At 38.4% G+C, this 23,982-nt stretch overlaps 1 protein-coding gene and 1 long non-coding RNA gene across 4 annotated transcripts in view; one reads left to right on the top strand and one right to left on the bottom strand.

Annotated features, from left to right (window-relative positions):
- Positions 1-11,394, bottom strand: part of col2a1a (collagen, type II, alpha 1a) — a 30,433-nt gene extending 19,039 nt beyond the window's left edge. Inside the window, exons 1-24 of one of the 2 annotated variants that reach the window (XM_042491526.2) lie at positions 11,081-11,394; positions 8,897-9,103; positions 7,701-7,717; positions 7,508-7,540; positions 6,741-6,773; positions 6,500-6,553; positions 6,066-6,158; positions 5,025-5,102; positions 4,400-4,444; positions 4,209-4,262; positions 3,845-3,898; positions 3,428-3,481; positions 3,268-3,321; positions 3,106-3,159; positions 2,946-2,990; positions 2,784-2,837; positions 2,599-2,643; positions 1,686-1,739; positions 1,231-1,329; positions 866-910; positions 652-750; positions 497-550; positions 280-387; positions 141-194 (exon numbers count right to left, since the gene is read on the bottom strand). In XM_042491526.2, coding sequence (XP_042347460.1) covers positions 141-194; positions 280-387; positions 497-550; positions 652-750; positions 866-910; positions 1,231-1,329; positions 1,686-1,739; positions 2,599-2,643; positions 2,784-2,837; positions 2,946-2,990; positions 3,106-3,159; positions 3,268-3,321; positions 3,428-3,481; positions 3,845-3,898; positions 4,209-4,262; positions 4,400-4,444; positions 5,025-5,102; positions 6,066-6,158; positions 6,500-6,553; positions 6,741-6,773; positions 7,508-7,540; positions 7,701-7,717; positions 8,897-9,103; positions 11,081-11,174 — 1,581 coding nt within the window. In that variant the 5' untranslated portion in view covers positions 11,175-11,394. The remainder of the gene's footprint in view (positions 1-140; positions 195-279; positions 388-496; positions 551-651; positions 751-865; positions 911-1,230; positions 1,330-1,685; positions 1,740-2,598; positions 2,644-2,783; positions 2,838-2,945; positions 2,991-3,105; positions 3,160-3,267; positions 3,322-3,427; positions 3,482-3,844; positions 3,899-4,208; positions 4,263-4,399; positions 4,445-5,024; positions 5,103-6,065; positions 6,159-6,499; positions 6,554-6,740; positions 6,774-7,507; positions 7,541-7,700; positions 7,718-8,896; positions 9,104-11,080) is intronic. The other variant, XM_088081976.1, reaches the window with a different exon arrangement.
- Positions 77-23,842, top strand: LOC148188691 (uncharacterized). 2 transcript variants are annotated; one of them, XR_015777447.1, is made up of 10 exons: positions 77-212; positions 294-405; positions 1,245-1,361; positions 3,412-3,465; positions 3,865-3,915; positions 4,402-4,462; positions 6,048-6,199; positions 7,730-7,786; positions 20,369-20,485; positions 23,647-23,842. It is a non-coding gene; the product is annotated as an uncharacterized LOC148188691 (long non-coding RNA). The 2 variants fall into 2 exon arrangements; XR_015777449.1 differs by having other exon boundaries at positions 20,372-20,485.
- Positions 23,843-23,982: the final 140 nt, after the last annotated feature.

Genomic DNA, 23,982 nt, shown 5'->3' on the forward strand with positions numbered 1-23,982 from the left:
TGAAGAAGATAAGACATCAGCCAGTTAAATATGAGTTTGGTCGAAAAATGTGTTCATTTTATGACCATAACAGCATCTTTCTTATGCTGCAGACTGAGTCAGCATGTTGATGGTGTCAGTGCACTGAAACCAGGACTAACCTTAGCTCCAGCAAGACCGTCCTGACCTGGGAAACCACGGTTACCAGGAGCTCCCTGGAAAGAATCACAGAGGTAAATTTTGTTTGTAGTTTGTAGTTGTCACTTTTTACCAATTTTACTGTACATCCTGATGACTTACTCTCTCTCCTGGAGGTCCGAGTGGTCCAGCAGCTCCAGGCTCTCCTCTGGCTCCTCTCTTTCCCTCCTCACCAGCAGGGCCAGGAGCACCTTGGGGACCAGCTGGGCCCTGGAAACATTAAGATATGTAAGTAAATGTCTTTTGTAGCTTAATTCAAAAAGATGCTTCACTTTTGTTATGGCATCAAAAATCACCAAAATCAAACTGAGCAACTCACAAGCTCTCCCTTGGGTCCAGCTTCACCTTTGAACCCGGGAAGACCAGGGTCTCCCTAAACAAAGCATGAGAGAAGACAGCCACAACAATAGTTAATCATAACAGGAACAAATGTTGAGGTTTCACAGAGTTTTTGTTTATTCCCAAATGACTCACAGACTGTCCCTTTGGCCCCAGAGGTCCTGTAGCTCCCTGTGGTCCAGGTGGGCCGCGGGGGCCGGGGAATCCAGGAGCACCAGCAATACCAGCAGCACCCTTCAAGGAAGAACCAACCAAATATTAGAATAAAGTAAAACAGTAAACATCATAAATTGTAAAGAAACACAGGGTAATGGAGGACTCTAAAACCATGAGTACAGAGAGAACTTACAGCAGATCCTTTAGCTCCAGGAATACCATCAGTACCAGGGTTCCCCTACACCGAGAGACAAGAAGAAGCACTACATCACACTGCTGACAATACATTCATAAATGACAAACACAGAGTAAGAATGGCACTGCTGTATGACTGACAAATGTCCCCCATATTATAAAAAAACTAATACTGCAACTTAGAAAAATTAAACTGAAACTAGACATTTGTAAACAATAAAAACTAAACAGAAACTGAAAAAAACCCTCTGAAAACTAACTGAAACTAAACTATCAGAAAAGAAGATACATAAAAAGTAAAAAAGAGAAAATAAAAAACAAACCATAATAAATCTCTAGTAAAATCAATAGAAATAAACGAACCGATGCTCCGGCAGGTCCAGGAGATCCTGGGGTACCACCCTCTCCGCGGGGTCCCTGTGGTCCCTCAGCTCCACGGGCTCCAGTTGGACCAGCTTCTCCCTGAAAGGACACAAAGAATACAACATTAACAGGTAAAAAAATAATAATTTATCTGGCAATCCAACATGTGTATCCATATATAGCACAGTTAAAGATATTGGTGCGTTTTGCTCCTGTTCTCATATGTCTCATATAAGTAAGTCAACTCAATATGACTCTCAATACGTATTTTCTTGAGAAGGTTGTTAAGTCATCTGTAGAACTGAAGCTGATCATTTGTGTATGAAAAAAAGCAATTCATGAGTAATACAGTTGAACCTGAAGATGCAGTTAACCCCAAATAGTTCAAGTGAAACTCTCCAGGCTTTTATTGCTTTATCTTAAGTCTGCGTTTTTTATGAGTGATGTGCACAAACCTTGGCTCCTGGAGATCCTGGGAAACCGGGAGCTCCAGCAGGACCAACAGGCCCCTGTAGACAGAACACAAAGCAGGTTAGCATCCCCCTACCCAAAAACAATGGATAGAGATAGCAGAGGAAATTACATTATGGAAACAACGGACACTTTGTTTGAGATTTCAAGAAGCACAGATGGAATCAAATTGGCAGAAATCGACATTATAGAGGAATACAAAACAGTAGGGAATTTTTTCATTGTTGATTAATGTTTCAATCATTTTTTTGAGTCATCAACTAGTTGTTTACTCTATAAACAACTAGAAAATGGTGAAAAATGTCAATTGTTAATTTTGCAGACCCCAAGCTAATGTCTTGTTTTGTCCACAAGCAAAAGATATTCACTTGACTTTGATTTGAAACCAGAAAATATTCACATTTAAGAAGCTGCAATAAGAGAACTCTTGACTTTCTCTTTAATAGATTACTCAAACCAATTAACCAATGTTTTAGGTTTCATATGTTTCAAAATGTTTAAATCATTGATAAAAACTAACGCAAAAAAAATCTGTGGGTTCATGGGTTATCATCAAAGGCAATAATATTATAAAACATTATGAACAAATTAAATACAACTACCAACGTTTACGTAATGAGCTATAACTTAGAATTAGCTATGCTCACTTGCATGCCTTGCACATTTTCTTTTTGAATTTTTACAAAAACACGTCTGACAGCCTCAATTTTTTAAAATAATTGACCAATCAATTTTTTTTATTATTATTATTATCCCTATGTTCTGTATTTTTTGTCATTATTGTCTGCATAATAAAAAAAATCAAACAATATTTCATGCAAGGAAAAAAGAACATAAAAAAAGTCATTACAAAAGAAAAAAATCACTTTGTGGCAAAGTGGGAACTATGATACTCACAGGTGGACCAGCAGGACCTGGCAAACCATCATTTCCACGGGCACCCTGAAGAGCACAGACAGGACAGTCAGTAATGTACATTGTAATGAAGAGACCATGAAATTTTGTTTTTTAAAAATTATTTCAAACATTATACAGAAAACTAGAAACATATTGACACTCAGTGGACTGAGTTTGTTACTCACTGCAGCTCCAGCGGCTCCAGAACGTCCTCTCTCACCAGGCAGACCACGTGGGCCCTACAACATAAGAAACAAGTCAGTTTATCTTTATTATTATGGAACATACTGCTTGAATATATAAAGCTTTCAAAATATGGTAGACCAGATAAAGCACTGGAGACTCACCATGGGTCCAGGAGCGCCGTTCTCTCCAGAAGCACCAGCCTCACCCTGATGGAAACAGAGATCCGAAAAATTAGAAAAAGTGATTTAAAAAATGAAAACAATTGCTTAACAGCTGAAATGTGGTTATTTTATAATAAAAAGATGCATGTGGTGGTCTTACCTTGGCTCCTGCAGCACCATTTTCTCCCTTAGCTCCATCCAGACCAGGATGACCCTACAGAGAAACACAACAGGACTCATGAGGACCTCACACATCCGTCAGTGCTCAGGTGTGACACATGAGCACGAGCCGCGTGTTTCATGAGCCAGTGGATTCACTCACTCTGTGTCCTTTGATTCCAGGAAGTCCAGGAGTTCCAGGGAATCCACGAGCTCCCTGAAGTACAAAAACACAAAATATTAACACACTAAAACTATTGCTTAACTAATCTCTACTGTCTTCTCTCGACTTTGACGTGTGGTGTAGTCCTGGAGTCAGTCACCTGAGGCCCTGCAGGTCCACGCTCACCAGATTTTCCAGGTTTGCCACCTTCACCCTAAAAGCAAACAGAAAGTGGAAAAATTATTTTTTTTAAAATGAGCTGTAGCTGCACTTTACTGCAAAGATGTGCATGATGCAGTCAGTGTTTTGTCATCATACAGTAGTATTGTTAGGAGACACACACTGCCCCCTGGTGGTACGTGTGCTGTAGAGTGTAGGGAGCTCATAAAAAGTTGTTGAAATGTTTGATTGAAAGATCACTATGAAACAATACTGAAGTAAAGTGAAATAAATGCATTGTTGTTTGGGACTTAAGACATCAAGGACAACATTTTTAATTGTTTCACTCTGTTCATTAAGATTGTGGTTTGCTTTTTATGCTCATGCTGTGGGTTTAAAACAACGCCTCTACACTTACATCACTTCCGGGTTTTCCAGAAGGTCCAGGAGGTCCGCGAGGTCCCATTGCTCCCTGATATAAAAACAAAGGTATTTAATTAGTGACAGCTGCACCAAAGACAATTAGAGAAACTTTTGTGCTTCAAAATGCTAACACTTACTAACACATACAGTACAGCCGTTTAACTAAAATTGTAACTAATGTGCAAAATTTGATAATAATATTTACTTTGTGAGAGATGGAGTTAAATATGCTTATGATACTGTTTATAACCAAAATTTGTTTCTATGGAAGTTGGTGCTGTTGATAAACTGTAAACATTAGAGCATTATGAAGTCGGTCTGTCGGGCACACAGGTGCATTCTGGGATGTTCATACTTACAGCTGGACCAGGCTCTCCAGCCTCTCCAGGGGAACCTTGGAAACCTTGTGGTCCCTATGGGTGCAAATAACAGAGCGTATTTATCACATTGGGGTTTAATAGGTCATATCAGCAATTCTTGTCAATATGTTTCCACTTTAACTTTAATGATCAATCACATAATGATGTCATGCTGTCACGTATGTACTTACAGGAGCTCCAGATGGTCCAGGGGGACCACGAGGACCCATAGGACCCTGAAAGAGAAACACAGAGTAAGTTAACCTGCAATCATTAATACCACAAAGTGCGACTAATTGATCGAATAGGTAGCTTGGACTTTTTATTTTAGATCACAGCTATTGAGATTGATGGAAAAATGTAAACCGAACTACATTTTGGCTCCAAATATTTTTGAAAAACTTGTCTCTAGTATTTAAAGTTGCTATCCCAGGGCAATACCTTTCCTATAAAATCTTTGCAAAACCTAAGGATTGCTAGATTATAACATAAATTTTAAATGTTGCTTTTGAAGCATATTATAATGTGCTTTATACTTCAGTATAACACTTTAAAGAAGAGTCAAGTTCTGCTCCAAATCAGTGTTAACAACCAGGAAGAGTCTATTGAAAATCAGCCAAAGTCTCTGCGTTAGAGCGAAGCTACTGAGCCACAGGGTGGCAGCATTTCAACCATCTCATGAACATTTACAGCTGATTTCCTTCTCGTCCTCAGCAGTAACCCTGAGTCAGGATGATGTTGTGTCATTGTGAGAGATGAACTGTGTACGCACCAAACACAAACACATACACTCCTCCTGTACACAACACCACTCACCATTGGTCCCTGCATCACACCCATCTGAGCGCCTCCAGCCTTCTCATCAAAACCTCCAGCCATCTGAGCAGCAAAGTTCTGTGAAAAAACACAAAACAGACAGTCAGATTATGTAGTTTATCCTGCCTGAGCTAAGTGGGCCATCACACACTGCAGCAAGTTAACAACTTTAACTGAATTTATGAGTGTAATGCTGCTTCAGTTGGACAGAAAGAAAAGATTACTGCTCACTGTTAATGTAAAGCACCATTTTTATGCTTAATGCTTCTGTCCAATAATACTGCAGTCCATTCAGGACAGTAGCTCTGTGGTGTGTGTTTCACTCTTTCTTCTTTGAATAAGAGTTTTATGATTGTATGGACTCATTTAGGCTGTTTCCATGTTTGAGTTAAGTCAAATGTAGCCAACACGAAGCATCAAAGCGCAAATAAATCAGTATAATCCATCCTGTATTGAGCAAACAATGGATGTAGTGATGGTGGTAAGAATGCTTGTGATTTATGTCAATAATTACCATAAATTCATTTCTATATGTTTCTACCTTTGTTTTAAATGTTTGGCCAAATGTCTTCATCAGTGGTTGATATGAGAGTAAAACTGTAGTGTTGGTTTTACCATTACACTGTCCCTATTAACCTATATAATCTACCTACTATTATTAGGTATGATATATATACTAATATTAATTACTTTTCATTATGCAGACATACATTTACTACAGTCCTGTTTACATCCAGTTTATCCATGTGCAAATACTATTACACACATTTATATTACTTTATTTTATATATTTATATTATATATTTATGTTTTTATTTTTAGCCCTATACTATACTATACTTATGTCTTAGATTCCCATTTTACCTGTGTGATTGTATTTTGTTAATACATATTTCTTAACATAACTCAAGGGAGGTCCAAGATGTGCCTATGATAATAAAGAGCTTGAAACATAAATTTGTGTAAGAAAGGGTGTTTTAGCTAAATTGTTTTTTTGTTTTTTTTTAATGCCACGTGTTACAGAAGTGCTTTAAGACTCACCCCTCCGAGTCCAGGTGGGCCAGGTGGGCCAGGGGGTCCGGGGTTTCCGGGGGTGCCGGGCTCACCGTCTCTTCCACGAGGTCCTGGATTTCCCTAGGGAAAAAGAGACAGGGTGATTTTCTCCAAGATTTCAGGTCAGAAATGATAACTGCTCTCGCTGTTTGCTTTATCAGTTCCTGAAAACCTTTACAGAAGAAGTCTCGCATCTGTTGCAGATTGTTAGATTTGGATGTTTTTACGCTGGAGCAGGTAAAAGTCTCAAACTATAGCTTAAGTCTGTTCAGTTATCATAGCGATGCTGCTGTTATTTGGCCCAATGTTTGGCGGCCTAATGCGGAAATCACACATTAATACCAGACAATTTCCTCTGAATGCTCTACTGAGCAGATTTGTTGAGTGTTATTTTTTTTTGAACACAGTGTGTTGTCTCTCACCTTATCACCCTTGGCGCCAGCTTCTCCACGTGCTCCCTGCTCACCTGGGGGGCCCTGCAAAAACAAAGATAATTGTCTCAGTAAAATTCCCACGATGGCTAAAACTCCTTTTGAAAACAAGAATCACAAATGTCCTTCAAAAAGCATCCTCATCAAACAACGCTTGGATAAATGTAGAATGAACACAATAAACATATTTTTTAAAATCTCAGTAAAATGAGTAAAAATGTACAATATTTACCATAGGGCCTGGTGGTCCTTGTGGTCCTACAACCTGCACAAAGGTGAAAAGAAAGCTTTTATCAGTGACTTATAATTACAAGGTCAGTCTTTGACGTTTTGTCCACTTGCACCAGTTTCTGAGCATTCCAACTTTGTAGGAGGTGGACGTCGCGATAACAACACAATCTGACGAGGATTTCGTTTGACAGGGACAAGTTTTGGTATAAACATCACCTCACTTTAACCTCTGGTTTGGCTGACTTTGTTCACCTGACATGTGCACTTGCAGCATAGTTGCTGAGAGGATCTAAGAGGATTTGATCGGGTTCATTATGTCCGAGGAATGCAGTTTTTTTTTTCTTGTGTGATAAAGAGTTCATTGAGGGATTGTCGGACAATGTAGTTATCCTCTTATGAGCGAGAAATTGCTCCTGTAATGATCCAAAATGTTAAAAACTCAATCATTTGAAAAAAAATAAAGGAATTTAAAAAGTGAATCTTTTTCGGTGTTTGAGTTAAACTCTTAAAAATCAACAAAGCAGGATCTTGAAGAATATGTGTATTGTGCAGGTGATTATTTTGGGCATGAATGGGTACAGTGTTGGACGTTTAATCATCCAGTGCAAATAACAGCAGCAGAGGGGAAAAGCAGGTTTGTTTGGTCATTTATTCTCTGTGCAGAATTAACACTAAAGCCAATCATGAGTTTGTGTATAAAGCAGTTCAGTGGAAGAAGTTTGTACAGTAATGAAACTTGACTTTGAACTACAGAGGATTCATACTTACATCTGCAATATCTCCTGGTTCACCTTTCTGGCCCTGATTGATAAAAGAAAGAGGTGATATCAGTGGCCTGAAACACTTGGCTAAGAAACAAACTACTTGAAGTTACAGATTTTACAAAAAAAAGTTATTATTTTTAAAGCTGCACTTGTTGAATGAATGGAAATCAGTATTTTCCCACAACCCATTGCCTCACCTTTGCACCAATTGTCTCTGTTGTTGCAGATGGATGAATGAAGGAGGAAGAAAAAGAACAAAACATTAACAACAAACATTTCACAAGTAAGTAAAACAGTTTTGACTGATTCTAATTCTAGTTTGTGATTCTTAGAAAAAGGAGACCTGCAAGGGACTCTAGTGATGCTAAAGTGATCAAATATCATTCGCCAAACCCAAAGGCAAAGACCCCATCCAGGTTTTATTAATGGTGAAATTTAATTCCAAGAGGGACACAGCAGAAGCAAGCATGGACTAGGAGATGAGCATTAAATATTTAGATTGAATCGTTAAAGCAAAAATATGAAAGTAAGTAAAAAGAAAGCAAGCTGTAGCAGCCTAGCTTAGCTTATTAAATAAAGCATGGCAGCCAGTGCCTGTAAGCTTTCTCCAAAGTTTTACATTATGTATATTTATACAAAATTTATGGTAAAGAATTTATGTTTAAGTGATCTTAAACTTAATCTCATGGCCTGGGCCGTCCACGAGTGAGCAGGAACTCAGGTGTCCGCTAAAGTTGTGATTTTGATAAAAAATACTCTTTAAATATAAAATCACACCTGTTAATGTTGTCTCTTTAGCTTAGCATATAATTAGTTGTATAAATCAGTCAAATAATTCTCAAATACCACCTGGTCTCTTAGGCAACCACGATGATACAGTGGCTAGCCTTGACATGAGGCCTCATACATAAAAGGACAGGAAAACTTGAAGGAAAACAACTTAATTTTGCAGAAGACTTACAAATTGGTCAAATAAATCATTAAGTTGAGTATGAATGAAGGCTTCATCTTGAGTTAAAATAAGCAGAAGCGTTTCTACTGGTTTGGGTGAGAACCAGATAACACATCTGAGGATCCGTCCAGTTCCTCATGGAACAGACTTTCACTGGGAACGAGAGGATCCTGATGATGCTGCTTATCTGCTCTCCATCCAAACCGAGCACGTAGAGGGCCACTTTGGAACAGGGAACATCATTACCGATTAATTCCAAATCATAAAACTTAAATGTTTCAGAGCAGCCAAAACTATTAAAATCTAATCAAGAGACTGTAATCAGTGGCGGCTGCAGGATATTTGGATCCTGAGGCAGTTCCCCATTCAAAAGCGTCAGCCAGGGTGAGATAAGCTAAAAGAGTAATTTATTTATGGGTATGTGAATAAATAAATTACAACCAATGGGGGCACTGGCATCAGCAGGGCAGATGGGACAGCACTCTCCAGATGGGATGAGAGGGTTGGCGCATTCTTTGATCTCCTCGCAGATTATCTCATCACACAGAACCGCTCCGCTGTCGCACACACAGATACGACACGGCTCGGGCTTCCACACATCCTTATCATTATACTGCTGGCCGTCCTGGATGCAGCCACCTGCCTCCTCTGCGGTGGCCAGCAGGGGGCGCGTGGCAGGTGGAAAGAGGGGGAAGACAGAGAGGATGGTTTAGGAGAGAATTAGAGAAAGGTATTGGAGATACAGTGTTGAGGGAAAAGCAGATGTTAAAAAAAATTGTTTAAGAGAAGGAAGTGGGAGTATGAGGATGAAAGGGGGTCAAAGGGCACGGCAAGGAAGTAGGAGGAGTAACAGCAGTATGGATGGTGATGGAGGAGGAGTGGTTAGTGGATGAAGGAGGAAGGAAAAAGATAAAAGTTAACCTGTGTCAAAAAAAGCTTCATAAAGTAGTACAAAGTACACAAAAAGTGACATTCAAACAGTGACGTTCTTTTTTCTTTGATGCCGATAAACAGGTGTTGGTTTGACCTCAAAATGTACTTGTGCAAATCAATAGCTCTGGAGTGCAAATCTTAACAATAACTCATCAAGCTTGCGAGAAAATGCTCCATGTTGTCATATGGAGAATTTTTACAGCAGCATAAAATGTAATGTCAACAAGAGCCACAGTTAACAGTCGTGTCTGAAGCTCTGTTTGAGGTATTTCACGTCGCTGGCTGAGTATATTTAACCTGCAGGCCTGCTCTCCTGCTCGTATGAATGAACCTCTCTTACAGGGATACTGTGCCCAATTGACAAGCTGCTGCCTTAAGTAAACACGGGCTCCTTCTAAATTTCTCCATCTGGATCCCATAGCTGTGTAAAGCGCCAGTGCAAACACTTTGGGGGATTAAGAATGGGTGATTTGTTTAATGTATACAGCTGAGGGCTGGGCCTTCAACTGCTGTTTGTTTTTGAAGCATATTTGTGAAAGTGATACTTAGCACATACATGTTAGAAAGTGGTTCAGGAGGAACATTTCAAATTGTTGCTTTCTACTGCACCAACTCTTCTTTCTGGTAAAAAGTTATGGGTTAATTCAGTACTAAAAGCTGAGTAAGGAAAGTGGAATCAGTGAGGTCCATCTGCCTATAAATACAACCATACGTCCATCATGTGTTGACTCCCTGCTGTGAACCTTGTCCTCTCCTACCCGCTACCCTTTGAGCCTGCTAGCCAGGGGTCAAGCACTGTCTGACCCCGTCACTTCACATCATGAAAACCCCCGAATCGGCTCCACTCAACCCTGTGGGTGACAGTCACAGTTTTTCTACAGGTTTTAACGTTTAATTTGTCATAGCTTGCTTAAGATTACTTATTATTTAGAACATGTGCATTTGTTGCCCCCCAAAAACTTGAAATTAGCAGAAGACCCTTACTTTCTAAAGACATTTACACCATCAATTCCTGCAGAAATGCACAAATTGGTGGATAAAAAAAATCACCAGAATGAAGGAAATTAAGTGTGTGACACTCAAAATTTTCTGGTGGATGATCCCAAACCCACATTTCATATGCTTCCCTCACCCACCAGTTTTGAAACAAAACATTTCTTCATTTCTGCCACATAATGGTAGAAAAATGTCATTCAAAGGGCATCTGAGGCCTCAGTAAGCCCGATTAAGTAGATTTTCAGCTTAAAACTAACACTTAGTATGAGCAAACACAGCCGCAGAGGCTGAGCAGCAGAACCCAGGTGAGGACAAATGGACACTTGTTCACCTGGTCCTCCATCCCACACAGATGTGCCTTGACAGCCTCACCTCTCCTACAGAGAGAAATGGAGTGGCTCACAGACAGTTGATTAGTCTGCTCAACATGCACTCACACCATAAGAAACAATACCAGCTACATAACTGTAAATAGCATGTAATGTAACTGGCCATAACAAAAAAAAAAAAAAATGCTGCATTTTGCAGCAATTTGACATCACACCACTGGCAAAAGGTTTAATTTTCTACTATTCTTCAGAAACAGCAGGTAGAGAAGTTTTGGGAAGACAAGTAGAAGTTGGTGATATAATCAAAACACAATCTACTTTTTTGCAAGTAAAAAGAAAAAAAGTAAAGAAAAACAGTGCAACTTACGGTCATCCTCTTCCTGACATCTGACCACGGATAGTAAAACAACTTGGGATGCTACAAGTAGCAGAACAGTCCTTGAGTCCACAAAGCTGAACATGTCTAAATATTAGACATGCAGTAGCTCGGGTGAGAATTGAAGGGATGGACGAGACCAGGCTTTTCGGTCAGTGGTGTGTTGAGTGTGTGTTCCCAGAGACTTATGCCACCATACAGTCAAACCCTCCAAAAATCTAAGTGGAATCCAACGCGGGGCCCCAGCTGGCACTCTGCACCCACCGCGTCAGGGCGAGCACCGCGGTTTTATGTCCACTGTGCCTTGTATGGATCTTCGTATATTCCAAAATACCAGTCCTTCCCCCAGACCCCCTGTCAGGCTGAAACCTGAACCTCATCTCCCTCCCCTCAGTCCAGCAGCATCTACTCTCCCAGGACTTTTTTTTTTTTTTTTTAACTCAAGCCCTCCTTCCTCCCTTGACCTGCTTGGCCCGGCCTGGTCAAGAGATGCACCTTCACTTTCACATTAGAAAGGGAGCTACAAGCAGCAGAGCACAGGTCAAACTCTGACACCACCACATGTCATCGTGTCAGCGAATAACGAAATCTCAAAGTTCACTGAAAACATTTAGAAGAACTTTCAGATGAATTTCAGGGCAAATTCTCTGGATATGTAATTTAATAAAAAAAATATAGCTGTCTAAGTACACATTACTACTGAGGTACATCTGTAAAGTTAATTTATTTAAAAATATATATCTCTATTTAGGAATTACTACTGAGGTTCATCTGTAAAGTTAATTTAATAAAAAATATATCTCTCTAATTATACATTTCCTCTGAGGTAAATCCTAAACATACATGATACAATTCTGTTCGATCTTGACCATCCGGAAACTGATACTAGACCAGTTATTGTTCTGTCTTCATCGAAAAAAAAAAACTATGTTGTAGGTCACAACACTTATAGCACCCAAAAATCTAATAAATTCTAGAAAATGTAATAAAATGTGCCCTTTATTTGATTGAAATATTTAATAAAAAACAATAATGTAATAACTTAATCAGTTATTTAATAAAAATTTCTGACTGAAATTGTAACATTTTTACCTTATATAAACATACATTATATATTATTAGGAAGTTATTACACAACACAGGGTGATTAACTTTGTCTTATCAGGAAATAAATCACCAGCAGTGTTAAAAGTCCTCAGAAAAAAAAGTATTTTAGTTTTAAAAAGAGTAAAATCAGTGTTTCTCATAGTTTTTTTGGTCTGGTCCATTTTTTTTAAACAAGAAATGTCATGTTTTACCTGACTGGCAAATACAGCTAGAAATCTATTTTTAATTCTTATTATTATTTTTTTTACATAAGAGGTCTTAAATACTTAAGCAAGCACAAAAACATAAATGCTATCTACACTAATGAGGTGCCATGTGCAGTTAAAGTCACGGTTATGGGAACTCAACACTGGGTCAGCGGGGTTGTTTGTCTAAAGTCCGCAGATTAATCCTTAATCCAAAAGGCTAGACCGAAACAACCTTAAAGTGTTGAGCTGACCAATCAACAGTGCAGTTATGTCATGATCACATGGCTGTCAAACTTTCTGAGATCCTTGTCTGTTTGGACAAAGACCATTGACGAGAGGTTGTGAGATCAACTTAAAAGAACAACCAAACTGTGGCTCACAAAGAGGGACATTTCCTCTGAGATGGAAGTAACGTTTTCTGCATCCAGCAATTACATGTTATATTCTTATCTCTACTGGAGCTGGACGATGGAGAAAATTAAATATAAGACAATATTTTTGACCACATATCTCGATACTGATATAACAGTAGTATCAAAGGTTTGACTGTTGTTGCTTTCAAAGAATCTTTTGATAAATAATCATCAGTAATGTGGATATATTGTCTGAGTGGGTAAAGTAATAGAGCAGCTAGAACAGTTTGGTAAGATCAGAAAATCTCATTACTTTACTGTAATGCAGCTTTTAAAACCAGGAGAAGACAACACCTAAAATATTACGATATCCAAAATGTAAGACGTACAGCCCATTCCCATTCCCAGGGCGTCAAATACTGCGGCTTTGTCACGTTCCTCAGCGTGCGATATTGACACTAAAGACACCCTTTAGCATCTTTATTGTCAATTATTATTTCAGTTATTTTAATTGTAAACCCATGTACAACAGTACGTGACGCTTAGAGTAACTGACGCAGTATAAAGAGCGAGAAAATCAGAGTCGGTGAATGGATCAAACAAAACTGGACTTTCATCCCAGAGAACCCGTTCTCTTTCCTCTTTCTACGTAAAATTGTGTTATTTATGCACCATTATCATGCACTGATGTCACTCGTTATGTGCTTATTTTCACCGAAAACATTATCTTTTTCTAAAACCTAACCAAAAAGTTTTGTTACTTAAACCTAACCACTATGATTTCATGACATTAACCAAATATTACATTGTGATTCAGCTGTTTGTCATATAGATACACGAAAGTATTCACTGTGAATCACTATGAGACGCCAAGGGCCGTGACAAAGCTTTGGTAAATGACGACTTGGCTCAAATTACAATATCACAATATTATCTATATATTACCCAGCCCTAGTCTGTACACCACTCGCTGATATACAGTTAAATTTCTCAGCAGCTCCCTGACAGGGTTTTATTTGCTTTCATAGAAACATTTCTGACAAAATAGCACATATATGCCAGAATTATCTATTGTGAAGGCGAGCCAGACGGGTGATGAAACGTCTGTGTGATCTTTATCATGTACCTCTCTCTAGATAGCCCAGGTGAGTGGGCTTGAAAGGGGGTCTTTGTCATGAGGAGAGGCACAGTAATTCCAGGGTCACGACCTTTTAGAGAGCCCCCCTCACTCCACATACTGGAAGGGAAGATTTAAAGCCACCATCTTAGCTCTCGCTTAGCTTTTCGGTATTTTCGAATTACTCAAAGATGGAAAACTGCAGCATGTTTTTATTCCACCTTCTTGCTTTCTTCATCTTCTGACTATAAAGAGTTATCAACACACAGCACAGTTCAGTATCCTGGTTTATTAGGATCGTCTAAGGTTTTAGTAATCTCAGGTTTACCAGGACACCACAACCAGTGATGACACTGATGAGTCCAGCAACAAAAACATGTCAGGAATTTAAACAGCCAGTTACCCAGCTGAATAAATAATCTGTGGCCGTTAGACAATAGAAGGAGTATACAGTGAGCCAACACTGATCTTAGTTTGCTGTGTCAGGTCAAGTCTTTGCTGCTGTGTCACGTTAGGCAGTGGTGGATGAAGCACCGCAAAGCCATACTTGAGTAAAAGTGCAGATATCTTACAAGAAAATGACTTCAGTAGACGTCACCTATTAGAACATTACTTTAGTAAAAGTCTTAAAGTATCATATTTTTACTGTATTTCATATTAAAAGTAATTTTATGTTATCAAATGTATAGTATTAGAAATAAAAGTACAAATAAATGCTGTTAATAAAAAAGCATGTGCTCAGAATTGGCTTTAAGAGCTGTTGTTCGCACCTGCCCTTACATTAACCTATGATCGAAATCAAGTTAGGAGCACTGATTTGTCAAACCTTCGGATTTTATTTTGTAGTAACAAAGTAACAAAAATGCTTAGGACATGGAAAACTGGAGTAAAATGCTTCTTTTCCACCACAAAGATATGTAATAGAAGTTTAGAAGTATACATTTTATTAGGAACTGTTGTGGAAAAAATGAAATTTGCCAGAAATATAAAAACTTAAGTAAAGCACAGATACTCCCAAAACATACTTAAATATTGTAAAAAAAAAGCATTAATACTTCATAACATTACACCACTGACATTAGGAAAGATGAAGTTCAGCTAGAAGAGGCTTTAACTTGGGAAATGACCGAGAACCTGTTATATTACAGCGAGGCTAAAGCAGCTTCTCTTGGAAAAAAGGCTTCAGTACGCTGAAATAGTAAAAATAGCGAGAGGAACCAAACCACAACTGAAATCATAGATATATGGAGAAGTAAATGCAGACTGCAAAGATCAGTTCAGGGTCCCTGTGGATCCTTTAAAAGTCATAAAAGGCATCAGATTTATTAATCTAAAAAAAGGGCCTTCATTTATTTTAAACTGACTTAAGTCAATCTTTCAAAAGTCTTAAAAATGCTCAGATAGAAAGCAGGATTGTATGATTTTTTTCCTGACGCTACATAAAATCTCAAAATATTATTAAAATCTCTTTTTTTGTTAAATTATTTAATACATTACTTTTCATAAAACTTGTCATGATTTCAATCCAAGCAGCAGAATCTCATATGCATTTCAAGAAACACAAAACCACCCAGAAAACTTGTCAGAAATGCCAGATATTTCCCACTTCCGTTAGTAAAGCAAATAGATACTTCATGATAATATGCCCATTGTCTTCCACTCTAAAAAGGGTTGTTTTTTCAACATTTGACGTACAAAAAAGTCAAGCTTTATGTTACAATAAACATTTGGCCAAAATAAAATTACCCTTCCATTTTGGTTCACAAAAAATTGGTTTTGAACTTAATTCTAAGTGGCATTAAAAAAAGTCATAAAAAGTCTTCAATCTACCCTTCAGCTGCATCACCCCGGATCAGCTGATGACGCCTCGTCAGTAGAGGGAAAACATAAATCAACATGAATCTAGAGATGCTTAAAAAATTACTGCCACCAATTATAGCATCCTACAAGTGCAGAGGATGTATGATCTGAAAACGAGAGCTGAGCGCTGTGACACAATCATTCAACATTCATCTGCCGCTCTTTAAAACATGTTGCAGTGATGTCTCTGAATACTGCAGAACTGCAGATTTGATCAGTGTACAGGAGGAATACTGAGCTCAGTTCAGCTCTACACATCCTTTTTCTCCGGTGCTCCGACTGTATGCTGCCTTCTGCCGTCTCTCGGCACACACAATAGGCCTCTGTGTGCACGGGCCGCGGAATGCTGCGAGATGGCAGGGCAGTGGGATAGCTGCATGGTGAGGATGGGGGTTGGTGGGTGAGGAAGGGTGTGGAGGCGAGGAGGATGAAGGAGGTGGAGGGGGGTTGGTTTGAGGGAAGGGGAAGAGATGGCAGTGACGGAAGGAGGGTGGTGATGGGGGGGCTGACCTTTCTCAACTGTACTGGCGCACAGAGGCTCCAGGGGTCTAGAGGGTGTCTAGGTTTCGGCACAGTGACCGCAGCGGAGGGGTGGCTGTGGTCCTCTGTGTACACACGAATGGGTGACGGGAGGGTAGCTGGCCCCCACCTGGGAGAGAGGAGAGCACAGACGGGCCCTGAGAGCTGAGGGACTCTCACAATGTATCCAGCCCCTCATGCAAAACTGACTAATTGTTCAGGTTGTAATTTACCAAAAGGCCTCGTAAGAGGACAGTAAGACGCCAGTCACAGCACGCTCAAGAGTCTGATCACTGTCTGATCACTACTAAAACAGAGCTATTTTTGAGCAATGGAACCATTTTGATGAAAAACAAAACAAAAAAATGATAGGAATAAAAAGACAAAATGAAAATATTAAAATACTGTGATTTAATTATTAAATAGTAACACCAGCACCCTCGTGAGGCTGTAATGGTCATTACACACCTGAAAATGAAATCACATTTTAGATTTATTTTAAAAAATGCAACTTTGCTACTCTTGTTTTGCTGCTGGGGCAGAAAATGTAACATTTGTCGAGAGGAAACGTCATGTTATTACCTCAATCAGAAGAGTTTATGCTTTGTACATTTTGACTCAACTTGTTTGCCTCAGCTTCGCCTTCAAAACTTGGCTCCATTTTCAGCTCAACTCCTGAAGGAAATATCTGTCTCTTTAGCTGCTAAATGCTCCACTATATTCAGCAGGTAGCCTGCCTGCAAGGCACTGAGCAGGTTGAATACAGTACGTTTTTAGAGCTTTTTCGCTGAAAACAGCTGCCTGCTGCTATGAGAGCAGTCAGAGTGAACCAAAACAGTAGTTTAGCTGTGCGGCCTAGTTGCGGCCAGACAGCTGAATATTGAGATGAAACTCACTGTAAATTTACAGAATTTTCCAAGTCTGCAGCCACCCTCAGAGCTGAGGATCATTCACACGCTGCAATGATGGATCAGTCCGTTGCCCGCTGTTAATGACAACTAATTTGCTGATTGATGAATGAATTTGAGTAAATTTAAAAGACGGACCAAAATTCTTTTATTTCAGCTTCTTAAATGTGAATATTTTCAGATTTTTTTTCTTTTATTCTTCTTTAACAGTAAACTGAATTTCTCTGGACAAAACAAGACATTTAAGGACGTCATCTTGGGCTTTGGGAAACACTGATTGACATTTTTCACCATTTTCTGACACCAAACAAATGCTCTGGAGCATAACTGACAATTAAATCTGTTAATGTGCAACAATTTGGACCGACTGGGCGATGGCTGAAATGACTTAATTCAAAAGATCTCTGTAGTATAAAAAGTAATTCTCACGTAACTGCATCATGGATGGATGATGGAAGGATGGATGGACAACATGCATATAACGTTTTCACTAAAAAAAACTTCACTCCTTGCATATCTAACCCCACAGATGTAAAATATGTGACAACCTACCTCAATATTAAAGCACACTATACAGGAATGTCAGTTACTGTTTGTGAAGTGAATGTAAAAGCCAAACTCAGATTCCCTCTTGTTTGGCCTTTCGTCTCACTATATTTGGGTTTTTCATCGGCGCTGTGTCTCTTGGATGCCGGCTGCTCACGGTGTGGCACCTGGTGGTTACCTTTTAATAAAACTCCAACCTCACCTGAGTGCTGTGGTTGTAAACGCCCATAAATGTCCTGGAAACAGAAAATAAGAAGAAAATAATAAAGACCAGTCAGAGGGCAGAGTCTCTGCAGATTAACTGACCAGCACATGCTAAAAGAGGTTCATAAGTAATGATTGAGAAGGATTACTTCTGTTTGAGTCTATACATTGATTTTTCTCCTTTTTTCTTTTTTTAATTAAATATGTCCTCCATAGGCTGCTCACTCGATCACTTAGAGAGCAGAGGTCAGCAGTATAAGGCTGTGATGCTTCATGGATTGTATATAAATATTCATTACTCATTTAGCCCTGTTCAAAGGAAGAGCTGTCATGTCATTATTCGTCATAGCTGCATATTTTGTACGAGTTTTTAAAGCACTAATTAGGATGACTAGTGTTGATTTGTCTAAAAATGTAATATAAAAATGCACAGTCCTGTGCAAGTCTCAGGCCATCATAGATTTGTTGTTTTTACAAAGTTGTAATGAGGATATATAATATATATTCATTTCTCAGTCTCTTTATGAAGATACAAAGAATACAGACAACATGTACAATACATTAAAACACCAAAAAAAAGTCACAACAAAGTGGCTTTTTCAGACTGAAGTCAATATTTAGTGAGAAATGTGGAATCATACATCCATAACAAAAGGTAGCTCAAACAATCAATACTGAGCACTGGAAATGTCTTGAATGCAGCCTGATGTAAATACACCAGAAGATTAGTATCATAAATCTCATATTGTCTGCCCAAGAGAGTTCAAGACATACTAAGTGAAAAGAAAGGTCACACTAAATACTTGCAACTTTAGCCCGTTGAAGATGAAATATTTCCATTTTTAATACAGTAAACATGTTTCCTGTGAGTTCTGGTTATTTTAAAGTAAAGAGACGACTGAGAAATAAATATGTACGACCATTATAACCTTGTTAAAATAAAAAGGTTTAAGATGGCCTGAGACTTGTGCACAGTACTGTAGTTAATGCAAATGTTGCATTGTTTTTCATTTGGTGAAACGTAATTGAAAATGTACAATTTGAAAGTAGAAATGAACACATTTTGCGGCACCCTGTGCACCCTAACATGCACTTTGGGAACCACTATAATACCAGATAATGCAAAAATGGATAGTTAAATCCTTTATTCTGTCTCTCCCTCTTTCTTTCTCTCTCCCCCACTCTCTCACTCTCTCACTCTCTCTCTCTCTCTCTCTCTCTCTGTGTGTGTGTGTGTGTGTGTGTGTCACTATGTGGGTGAGATCTACTTCGGAGAAGAGATTGGAATTCCTTTCTCCCTGGGTGGCGCAGGGATAATGGCCTTTATCCTTTAATTTGAGAGATGCATTAAATGATGCATTAAATCTCTACAAGCAGTTAACGTTGTCTAATAAGGAGCTTCACTTCACCATGTTCTGTTCTTATTTCACGCCTCCTCTTAATATCAAATTATGAATATGCAGCTCTTCCATAGGACAGCGGGAAAGGCTTTAGGCTTAAGTGAAACTGGAAATGGATTCTATTAAGGTGTTTTAGGCACGTTGTCTCTGTGGTAATAAAACATTCAGTCCATCATGAGTGGTGTGTGGTAGCCTGCGTAGTGTTTCGGGGCCCGGAGGGGCTTTGGGTGATTTGGAAAAATAAGCATGCATAAATCCTATGATAATGGCAGGGTAATTGGTTTAATGTGGATAAGTAATGTGTCATAGTGCTTTTAATTGCTTTAGAACTCATAAATATCTCTTAGCATGTTTATTATTGTGCATTTTTACTTTTGGAGGAAGTATTCAAACCCGTTACTTAAGTAAAAGTACTAATACCACACTGTAAAAATACTCAATAAGTAAAAGTCCTGCACTGAAAATGTTACAGAAGTAAAAGTAAATATTATCAGAAACATGTACATAAAGTATTCAAAGTAAAAGTACCCAATTTGGAAAAGTCCTAAAACAAATTATTCAAAATAAGTGGTAAATGTTTTACATGTTTATCAAAAATAGTGCCCAATTCTATTTTCTTCAGTCAGCTTAATGGTTAATCAACCAGTTGTTTCAGCTGTACTTGTATTAACTGTTGGGTAGTTTAAAACAAACATATTTTATAAACTTTTCTCATGCTTTTTATGCAAAAAGCTTAATTTGCAAAGTAACTAGTAACTAAAGCTTTCAGATAAATGCAGTAAAGTAAAAGTTCAATATTTCCCTTTGTAGTTGAATAAATGTATAAAGTGGCACAAAAAGTACAGACTCAAGTAAAGTATAAGTACTTCAAATCCATACTTAAGTACAGTAGTTGAGTAAATATACTTAGTTACATTCCACCACTGCACATGTAGCATAAACAACAAAATTCACTTTGAATGACGGTTGATAAACTGCATTTTTGGCCAACTCTCTGAATGCTCTTAGTCTGTATTTGTTTCATGAACCTACATTTTTAATCTTTTTAACCCAAATTCTTTTCCAATCACGTTTCAGCAGCTGATACACCTTTTCCATCCAAAGTCCCAAAAACTGGCTGTCCAAAGGGGACTCTAAGCCGGGGCTTTATCCAGACCTCCAGATTACTGAGCCTGAATCAAAGCTCCAGACCCGGTATGTTTCTTTTCCTGTGTGAGGTGGAGGGGGGAAGAGGTTAAGTTTGTGCAGGCTTGGCGAGTGCAGCGAGGGGGGCTTTCTCACACAAGATGGAGGATGAAGGGACAAAGGTGGCATTCATTGGCCCAGGAATGGAAAACATTTTCGTCTGAAAACAGAGAAGCTACAACCGGCAGAGGTAGTGCAGGGAGGCCACAGGTTAGCATGCACCCCTTTGGAGAAGTCACACGCCTAGAAATGCAGAGGAAAACCCGTGAGGCCTCGTTTAATTGGTAATGGAGATAATAACATGTCACCCTCCAGACTCTGCTCGGAAATTAATACTGCACAGTCTGCAAGCATTAGAAAGGTAGAATGTGAATGTTTAGCATGTGTGCTGTGAAACCCGAGGTGGGCAATCAACAGGATCCTTGATCTCCTAAATGATTGAGGGTGAAGTCAGGTAATATGGGTCACTTTTTGGTAGATTACTAAGAAAACCACCTAAAACTCTGCAGACTACCTTTAAAACTTGTTATGTTTCTTTGCTATATTTCTGTGAAGAAAATATGTTGCTAAGTAACATAATTTAGAAATTTTGGATCTTCAAACTAGGGATCGACAGATTATCAGCCTGGCCAATTATTAAGACCAATATTTGGCATTTTGACGATTTTCAGAATCGGTTAATGATTGCTGATAAAACTGAAAAGTGAAAGGAACATGTCAGCATGGGAGGAACTTTTACTTTGTAAAATCTCAGGGAGCTATTTATATTTATTCATGTTATCTTTAAATTTTCACTTGGACTTATAAAAAAAAGTCGCCGGGAACTTTCTGTATATGATGTTGAAAGTTTCAGTTTTGATTCAACATTTGTTAAAGCATTTAAACAAATGTTTGTGTTAGAGTTTGTTATATTCCAAATTCTAAATACTGACAGATAGATTTGCATTTTTATTGTAAACGCATATCGGTTCCAAACATCAATTATCGGTCTAATTTACTACTAATAATCTGCATTGGTATCAGCTGAAAAACCAATATCAATCGACTGAAAGCCCCTTTGATGACATGTTTGGGTAAAATGGGACAGTTGGTGAAATCGACGAGTTTGTTTGTTCTTTAAATGGTTAAATCCACTTGTGGCAACTCATTAAAAAAGATTAAGATTAATTTCTTTTGTTATCATTCTCTCCCTGTTCTTTTGTTTCCTTTTTCCTTGGCGCCACATTGTCTACAAAGGACGTGCATTCGTGTGTAACAATTATGCTAATTTTTGAGTATTGTGGCTGACACCGACTCATATTTAACATTTTTTAAAGTGACAAAAAATATAAAAAGTTTGGCACACAGTAGCATAAATCATAATGTTATGGCACCTGGTAGCCTAAAAACATGCTGGCTTCACCTCAGAAAAATGTCCCATTTTACCTGAATGCATTAAGTACTTACTCAAAACCCTTTGCCATAAAAAGTAAAATAAACTGTAAAAACATTTTAATTATAAAGTGAAAAAGCAACACCAAACAACTACTGGTGTTGGTATACTGTTATTGTTTTAGCTAAACATGATACAAATTTTAACACGCCACTTGGCTTTCCTGGAAGGTTGTGGTACCAGGACTCTTCTTTAAAAATGATTGTTTCATTTAAATCACATTTGTAGCAACAACTGAGGAGCATGTTTGGTGACTGGCTGCTAATATTTAAAAAGCCCAAAATGTAAAACCTTATTGCCCCATTTTACCTGTTGTCCCACATTACCTGACTTCACCCTGAGCTGCGTTCACAAAGACTGCTGTGGAGGAAAATGAAAATAGCTCAAAAAGTGGGATGAATAACAAATAATCAAAATTTCCAACTGATTTCAAAGTAAGTTCTAAAACGCTCCATCACAGTCAGCCTCTGTGCTGCTGAGGAGCGTCTCTGTAACACAGCAGCTGACATCAAAGACAGGAAGCCGTGGCTCGATCTCCAGAGATCACAGATTATACAATAAATGTGTTTGAAGCACCAGGAGGCCTGCTAAAAAACTGTATGGAGAGGAAGGATCTTAGACGCACAACTGTGATGTGTCCCCTCAACAAAACAACAGAGAGCAGAGACTGACCTGAGCATGGGGTCCTGGAGTGAGTACGCCACCTAGAGGACGACATAGTGAGGTTTCAGTGAGTCAGTGTGGGAAACTCACCATGGGGTGTCGCCACCCAACAGCAGTAGGAATGAATCTCACACAACCTGACTTATTACCTATTTACATAATTTAGAGGCTGATAAACAACACATTTTTACACCAGATCATGTTTAGACTCACTGACTGCTAAGAATAAACCTGACTGATGACAGATAAAGCTGACACACCTATAGAGGATTTTATAATGATTCTTGATTTGATACCCACAAAGTGACTCGCCAAGCGAATGTCACGCTGGAGCACAGATATTTGAGATGCAGATCATGAAATATATATTCTTGCACAGAGCTAATAGTAAGAATTATTGTTGAGTAATCTTATTATTACTTTCATCATCACTTTCAGAATTACAATCATCATAAAAATAAAATAATAATAAATAAAAAAATAAAATAATAATAAAAATAAAATAATAATAATAATAATAATAATAAATAGATAAAAATAATAATAATAATAATGTTTTGGTGGGAATAGTTTTGCAACAGCGAAAACTTTGCAAAGCACAGAGCAATTTAGTTTAAATATGAAAAATATAAGAAAAATGTATAAAAGTATACAAGCAGCATGATTCCAGGCTTTGAATGAATAATTTTTTACACAAGAGTTAGAGGTCCAGTGTGTAGGATTTAGGAGGACATATTGGTAGAAACTGAATATAATATAATAAGTATGTTTTCTACCTGAAAATAAGAAGTGTTTTGTTGGTTTTGTTTGGTTTTTGTTACCTCAGAGTGAGCTGTTTATACTGTATATACAAAGGGATCTGTTCCTCATCCACTGGGTCCGCTGTGCATCACTGCCATGTTGCTACAGTGGCCCAGAATGGACAAACCAAACACTGGCTCTAGATAGGGCCAGTCGTGTTTTCGCGTCAGCCGCTGTATTTAGCTGAGAGTGCTGGAAAAACACAGTTTTTTGTTTTTTTTTTAAACTGCTTTATTTAGTGGTTTTTCTTGGTGTGTGTTTGTTTAAATTACAGGGTCTGTATGTTTTGGAGAGAAAGAGACCTCTGTGGATTATTCGCCTGCTGGTAAAAACCTCAGATCATAACTAAGGTGAGCACACATTAAGTTTTTAGGGAAAGTAGCTGAGCACACATTAGCCGGTGCTGGGACAACAGCCTGTCTCCGACATGTTGGAGACAGGTTGTCCCACAAACTTAACTTCCACAGTTGGAGAAGCACTGAATTGTAATGTGAAACTGATTTATTCAGTGTTTTTACCGGTTTTGATGCTCAGGTTGATTTGTTTTGGAGAAGAAGAGATCTTTGCAAATTATTAGACTCTTTAAAAACCTCCTGAACGATGAGCACAG

Source organism: Plectropomus leopardus, chromosome 9, assembly GCF_026936395.1.
Source record: "Plectropomus leopardus strain MGB_pleo_1.0 chromosome 9, ASM2693639v1, whole genome shotgun sequence".
In the NCBI taxonomy this organism is placed as follows: domain Eukaryota; kingdom Metazoa; phylum Chordata; class Actinopteri; order Perciformes; family Serranidae; genus Plectropomus; species Plectropomus leopardus.